The sequence below is a fragment of the Portunus trituberculatus genome, chromosome 19 (genome assembly GCF_017591435.1).
Source record: "Portunus trituberculatus isolate SZX2019 chromosome 19, ASM1759143v1, whole genome shotgun sequence".
Lineage (NCBI taxonomy): Eukaryota > Metazoa > Arthropoda > Malacostraca > Decapoda > Portunidae > Portunus > Portunus trituberculatus.
The window spans coordinates 19,438,464-19,445,963 of NC_059273.1; the positions used below are offsets into that span (position 1 = coordinate 19,438,464).

Sequence of the window (7,500 nt, forward strand, 5' to 3'; positions counted from 1 at the left end):
GAGGAGGAGGAGGAGGAGGAGAAAAATCTGATGAAGTGATGAGAAAAGGTGATAAACAATAGAGAGAGAGAGAGAGAGAGAGAGAGAGAGAGAGAGATGAGAATAAGGGGAGAGGGAGAAAATGTAACTACAGATTCGGAGGGGAGAGTAAATAAACGAGAGAGAGAGAGAGAGAGAGAGAGAGAGAGAGAGAGAGAGAGAGAGAGAGAGAGAGAGAGGGTAGAAATGAGGGGAACTCTGATAGGTGTCGTTAAAATAAAATGCCATCACTGTTGTCTTGAGGGAGAGAGAGAGAGAGGAGAGGTGAGGGGAGAGAGAGAGAGAGGGAGAGGTGAGGGGAAGGAGTGCCTACGTGTTGTATTCACCTGATGACGGGTTATTAGCGAGGAAGGGCCGATGATGGCGTTGATGGGAAGGTGAGAGGAGAGAGAGAGAGGGAGAAAGAGGAAAGGTGAGAGGGGGGGAGGGAAGGGAATGGGAAGGGTGAGGTGTGTTATCTCGGAAAGGAAGGAGGAAGGAGAAGAGAATGATGTTGAGTAGAGGTGTGAAAGTAAAGGAAAGGAGGGAGAGAGGGAGGGAAGTAGGGAGAGAGAGTGTCAGGTCTTGGAGGGAGGGAGGGAGGGTGTTAGGAGGTGTGAGTGAAGGCAGTGATTGGCTGTGTGTAAGGAGGAGGCGCAGGAGGAGTAAGTGTCGTTTGGGAGGGGAAATGAGTAGCGAAGTGCGTGGAGGGGAGAAGGGCATGGCAAGCAGGGCGACACACACCACCCTACCCCTCACCCTTCACCCCCGCGCCATCCCCACCCCTGCTGAGCATCTTGTTTGGCGCCGCAGTGTTGGTGTGCTAGCGAGGTGCTGCGGGCGGCGGTCGCGTGTTGCGGTGCGTGGCGCCAGGAGCGTGTGTGCTGCGAGAAGGTGCTGCGGCGGTCGTCATGTGAGGCAGCGAGATGCCGGCGCCCACACCCTAGGCTGCCACTCCTCGGCGGGTGCTGGGGTACGAGTGAACCCCGGCGGCCGGTGGTGATCACAGGGACGCCCCGGGTGTCAGCTGGGTAGGGCCGAGGCAAGGCGCGGGCCCCTGTCGCCCCGTGCAGCCCCCTCCACTCATCCACCATGGGGGGGGTGGGCGGCTGCTCCCCTCTACCCCTGCTACTGGCCCCTGCTGGGTGCTACTGCTGCTCCTGCTGCTGCCGCTGTCCCTGCCAGGCCCTGTAGCTGTGCCAGCCATGTCAATCAGGGTAAGAGCAATTAGCGTAAACTGACTCATTACCACATAAAGACCATCCCTGTCCCCTCCTTCCATCCCGCCCGCATGCCGCCCTCCCGCCCTCGTCAGCAGCTGAGTCACGGCGCCGCGGGTGTCGCAGCCTCCTGCATGCCGCGTCTCCCTCTGCGTCCCTCCGTCGTTAGCAGTTTGTTCACAGTGTTTGGCCGTGTAATTATTCCACCTGCATATAAAGCATACAAGGGCCACTGTGGTGATGTGCGGCGCCTGTCAACGCTGCACGGGCCGTCGCGGGAGGGGAAGGAGACGAGGGGAGGGGCGAGGGAAGGACAAACAGCATAGAAGGAGGAAGGAGTGAAGCGTGCTGGATAACACGACCACCTGCTGCTTCACCCCCGTCCCCGCGGCTCACCCCTCACCCCTGCCATCACCACTCACCGCCACCACCGCACGGGAAGGGGAATGAACCAGGACGTGGCGTGGAAGTGTAGGTGAATAATGTATAACTCACTATTTCCAGCAGCAACAGAGTCAGTGATAATGACGATGTTAATGATGATGATGGTGATAAATGAGTGCAATTATATTATCAGACATTCCAGCGTGCACGAGTCTGTCTGTTTGTGTGTCCTGCTGGCGCGGCGGTTATCTTGCACCACCCGGATCTGAGGAAGGCAGGAGCACGATGCCTTTGCCTCTTGGTTCAAAGCTGGTCTCGTTTCGGTCTGGTGTGCACGAATTGTCTCAACATTTAACTCCCATGGAACCCTCAACATTTATATAGAAGGTGCACTCATATACTTTCATACTTCATCACGAATTTTGCTTCCCTTGTAGTGTCGTGAAAGATGCAAAACTGGTAGACAATCAAACACTTCACTATAACATTCAACCAATAATGGAAGCCTCAACACTTATATAGAAGGTACTGTAGATTCATATACTTTCATACTTCATCACGAATTTTGCTTCCCTTGTAGTGTCGTGAAAAATACAAAACTATTAGACGACTCAAACACTTGGAACCATGGAAGCCTCAACACTTTCATACAAGATACACACATACACTTTTATACTTCAACACGAATTTTGCATCCCTTGTAGTGTATATTGGAAGATACAGAACTGGTAGACGACTCAAACACTTCACTATAACATGTAACCACCCGTGAAAGCTTCAATTACATACATAGAAGATACACTCATACACTTACACTTCTATAACATTTATTTTGACATTGTAGAGACGAGAAAGATACATTTAAACACTTCATTATAACATTTAACCACCCTTGGAAGCTTCAGTTACATGCATAGAAGATACACTCATACACTTAACCCATTCAATACTGGGACCCATATTTACGATGAGTTTTGGGTATGATTGAACGATTTTATATAGATTAGGAAGTGTCTATGAAGGTCAGAAGATTAATACCCGCAGTCTTCACTATTTCACTCCTACATAAGCATCTGAAACTGTAAAATCACCAAATAGTAAGAAGAATAAATATGAAAACACGTCATGATACTGAAGAGAGATTAAACACTTCTATTTTGCTTACCATGTACTGTCGTGAGAGAAACAAAACAGCTGGACGATTTAAACTGTCAAACGCTTCATTACATTTGTCGTATGGTTTACTCCGTCTCACCTTTGACTCAATTCCAGTGCAGAGGTTGCCAGGTAGAGACTGTACATGTACCGGTGAATCATGGCAATGCTCTCCTGTCTAGGCAAAGCAGTCAGTCGCCGCTGTTATTCTGTTAGCGTTCCTCCAGTCTTTCCTGTTCTATTTGTTCATTATGTTTATACTATCGGGAAAACACTTAACCCCTTTAGTACCATGCCGCGTTTCTATATTCATTCTGATTTGTATTTGGTGGTTTTATACAGCTTCAGAAACTCATGTGGGGGATTAAAATAGTGAAGACTGCGTCCATTAATCTTCTGACCTCAATAGACCCCTTCCTAATGTCAATAAAATCGTGTAATCACACATAAAACTCAAGGTAGAAATGCGTCCCAGTACTGAAGGGGTTAAATCGTATAAAAAGTGCGTGAAAAGAACCAGAAAAACACGAACCATACTTAATCACCATAGACACCATACATGCACACCATACCTCCACTACTGTACCATGATTTCCAGTGGGCCATTTTTTTTCTAATAGTTTTTTTTTTTTTTCCCTAGATAGTTCTCCCTCTTACATAAAAAAAAAAAAAAAATACTTACCTTACATTCACTACTCATACATCATACTCACTTGTCATACACTCACCATACACTCACCATACTATACACATACTCACCAAATTTGTAATACATTCTTCCAACCCAGACTGTGATCATTCTTGTGTGTGTGTGTGTGTGTGTGTGTGTTTTGTATGATACGTGTGTGTGTGTGTATGTATGTATGTGCTATTTATGATACGTGTGTGTGTGTATGTATGTGCTATGTATTATAAGTGTGTGTGTGTGTGTGTGTATATGTGTTCTGTATGATGCGTAAGAATGAATAAAACAGATAAATGAATGAATGAAAGTCGGCGAGGGGAGCAAGAAGTAACAAAGGAACAGAATTGAAAGGTAAAACAGGAAAAAGGAAGAATGAAGCGAGGGGAAAAAAAAAACAAGAGGGAAAAAAAACAAGAGGGGGAAAAAAACAAGAATGAAACCAGAGAAGATAAAAGGAGAGAAAGCAAGAAACGGAAGAAAAAAAAAAAACACAATGTACACGAAAACATCGACAAAAGAGAGACAAGAGAGACAAGGAAAAAAAACTAAAGGAAAAAAAAAGAAGGAAAAAGGAAACGAGATGAGGAAAAAAAAATAAAGAAATGGTAAAAAAGTAAAAAGAAAGGAGAGAATAAGAGCAAAATAATGATGAAGAAGGAAATAAGAATAAATATAAAGATAGCAATAAATAAGAACAACGAAAAAAAAAAAAACTGAAAAGGAAACGAAAAGGTGGAAAAAGAGAAAAGAGGAATAAGAAGTTAGAATGATAATAAAAATAGTAATAATAACAATAAAAATAATAATAATAATAATAATAAGAGGAAGAAGAAGAAGAAGAAAGACAGCATAAAGGAATAATAGATAAACAAATAAATGAAAGGCAGAGGAGAGAAAGAAATACAAGAATAAACATCAAAACCAAGATAGAAAAAAATATAAAAAAATATGGAAGAAAACAAGAATAATACAAATAAGCTGATATCAATTAAGTAAAGGAGTGAGGGGGGGGAGGCGGGGACACACTCTCTCTCTCTCTCTCTCTCTCTCTCTCTCTCTCTCTCTCTCTCTCTCTCTCTCTCTCTCTCTCTCTCTCTCTCTCTCTCTCTCTCTCTCTCAAGCAAGAGAAATATTTTATGCATCTTGCTTCTTATGTCTTCAAGAGGAGGAGGAGGATCTTGGAGGAAGAGGAGGAGGAGGAGGAGGAGGAAGGAGGAGTAAAGAGGAGGAGGAGGAGGAGGAGGAGGAGAAACGAAACCACCTGCTGCAGAAATAGGCAGAAACACGAGAGAGAGAGAGAGAGAGAGAGAGAGAGAGAGAGAGAGAGAGAGAGAGAGAGAGAGAGAGAGAGAGAGAGAGAGAGAGAGAGAGAGAGAGAGAGAGAGAGAGAGAGAGAGAGAGAGAGAGAGAGAGAGAGAGAGAGAGAGAGAGAGAGAGAGACCCCCAAACACACACACACACTACTCAACCTATTACCACCATAACACTTCCCATCACATCCCCTTACCACATCTCCACTCACCTTCCATTCTCCTTTCCATCCACCTCCTCCCATCCCATCCCATCCCATCCCATCCCTCTCCTTCCATCCACCCTCCTCCCCCCTCCTCCACCACTTCCACAACTTCACTGGAGCAGCAAATGGGTGAAGCTGGTTAAGTTAGTGCCTTCTAATCACCTGGTGGGACGTTCGCTCGTTCGGTGCCAGAGTGTCTTATGTCCCTACTTTGAAACCCTTTGCTCATTCACCATCACTGCTTTCCAAAGGCTCTAGTTGAAGATTCCGTGTTTTTAAGGGTATTTTTATGGTTCTGGTGATGGACTGGCAAGGTATCTAGTTTATCATAAGGAGGAACTGTCTTGAAAACCGTGCTAGTTGTTTCTGTGGTCTTGGGAAATTGTCGTGGTGAGATAGTGAGGTGTTTCTGAGTATGGCAGTCATGTAGTGTGTGGCTCCTGAAGGCGGGGTGCGTCTACGTAGCGGTGGTGGTGGTGGTGTAACAAGGCTTTAGTTTTTTTTTTTTTTATTTATACCATGTAGGCTTTTCACGGGAATTTATGGGCTAAAGGGGATACTTTTTGTGGGACCTCCTATCTCAAAGCCCACCCGCTAGGAAACCGTTGTCCCGAGTGAGGAACCCCAACCTACACTCGGACCGTGGACAGGATTCGAACCCGTGCGTTTGGAGACACCTCAGACCCCCAAAGCACGCATGGTTCCACTGTACCACGGCGGCTCCCTGAGATGTTTAGTGGTTTGGTGGTTGTGATGAGGGTGATGAGTGTGTCAGTGTTGTTTTGAAAGATTAGCAGTGGTTTTAGTTAAGAATTAGTAGTTGTTCTGGTAGTAGTGGTAGTAGTAGTAGTAGTAGTAGTAGTAGTAGTAGTAGTAGTATTTTTTTCTCTCTCGTTTATGTTGGTTTGAAAGGTTAAGCGTGGTTTAGTTAAGGATTGTTAGAAGTAGTAGTAGTAATAGTAGTCTCTCTCTCTCTCTCTCTCTCTCTCTCTCTCTCTCTCTCTCTCTCTCTCTCTCTCTCTCTCTCTCTCTCTCTCTCTTCCTTAGCACAATTTTCAAACCCCCAAAAATTAGTAATGTACGTGTTGCCTTTTTGCCAAAGACATCACAACGACACAAGGCAATAAGCAGCACCAGAAGCAATAAGCGAAATCTTTATAAGCATCTACGATAAAGTTAGCGGCGAAAAAGAATACATTTAGCAATTCATTTTCTGTTTGAATATTGGACATGGGTGTAGAAGGAGTAAAGATGTTCTCAGAGGGGTTGGTAGTTAGGGAAAGGTGTATCAAGTGGCAGTGAAAGAGGTAAGGTCATTTAGTATCAAGAAAGGCCGCCGTGGTACAGTCCGAGGGGTCTCCAAGCGCACAGGTTCGAATCTTGTCCACGGTCAGAGTGTAGGTTGGGCTTCCTCACTCGGGGCAATGGTTTCCTATTCGGTGGGCTTTGAGATAGGAGGTACCCAAAAAGTATCCCCTTTACAAATAAAATATAGATAATAAGAGCACCAGGTGAGCTTGTTGGAGAGTGAGATCAGGTGTACAAACGTTTGATAAAGCAATCCAATACGCTTCTAGTGAGAAAATAAGTAAAAAATTAAGAGATGAGAGGTGAAAACGTTTAGGCATACGATCTAAAAGGCTTCTAATGATCAAAATAGCTTGAACAAAAGGAAAAGATGAGATTGAAGAATACAACCTATGATGCTTCTAATGATGGAATAAGAAAAATAGAAAATAAAGTTGAACACGCAAAAAAGTTAAGATTAGAAGAAAAAACGTTTAAGCATATAATCCAAGGTGTCTTTTTTTATTATTTATACCATGTGGGCTTTTCACGGGAATTCATGAGCTAAAGGGGATACTTTTTTGTGGTACCTCCTATCTCAAAGCCCACCCGCTAGGAAACCATTGCCCCGAGTGAGGAAGCCCAACCTAAACTCGGACCGTGGACAGGATTCGAACCCGTGCGCTTGGAGACCCTCGGACCCAAAAACTTTAATAGTAAGAAATAAAATTGAGCCAAAAGGATGAGATTGAAGAATGCAACTCTAATCCTTCAAATGATAAAAGAGAAAGAGAAAAAACACACAGACCCAAATGAAAAGAAATAAAGAGATGAAAACGTTTAAAAATACAATCTAAGAAGCGTCTAATGACAAGAAAAAATGAGCAAAAAAGATGAGACTGAAGAATGCAACCTGATCCTTCAAATAATAAAAGAGAAAGAGAAAAAAAACACAGAACCAAATGAAAAGAAATAAAGAGATAAAAACGTTTAAAAACACAGTCTAAGAAGCGTCTAATGATAAAAAAAAAGAGATTAATAAAAGAGAAAGAGATAGAACAAAAAATTACTACATTTCAAATTTTAAGCTTAAGGGAGGAAGGGATCTGGCAACGATGAGGGAAGCAGAAAAGAAGAGGAGAGAAAAGGAAGAAGAAGGAGAGGAGAGGAAAAGCAACAAGACCAGCAGAAAGATGGGGGATTATCCTTTACCTTTGTGGGGGGGGAGAGAGTAA

The 7,500-nt window shown here is 44.0% G+C and overlaps 1 protein-coding gene across 6 annotated transcripts in view; it reads left to right on the forward strand.

Moving 5' to 3' along the window:
* Positions 1-7,500, forward strand: part of LOC123506365 (SLIT-ROBO Rho GTPase-activating protein 1-like) — a 273,604-nt gene that overhangs the window by 42,262 nt on the left and 223,842 nt on the right. For 2 of the 6 annotated variants that reach the window (XM_045258419.1, XM_045258420.1), the window contains exon 2: positions 832-1,235. The exons of 2 other annotated variants lie outside the window; for them this stretch is intronic. In XM_045258419.1, coding sequence (XP_045114354.1) covers positions 1,224-1,235 — 12 coding nt within the window. In that variant the 5' untranslated portion in view covers positions 832-1,223. Of the gene's footprint in view, positions 1-636; positions 1,236-7,500 lie in introns of those variants that run through there. 2 more of the 6 variants (XM_045258418.1, XM_045258424.1) reach the window with 1 other exon arrangement.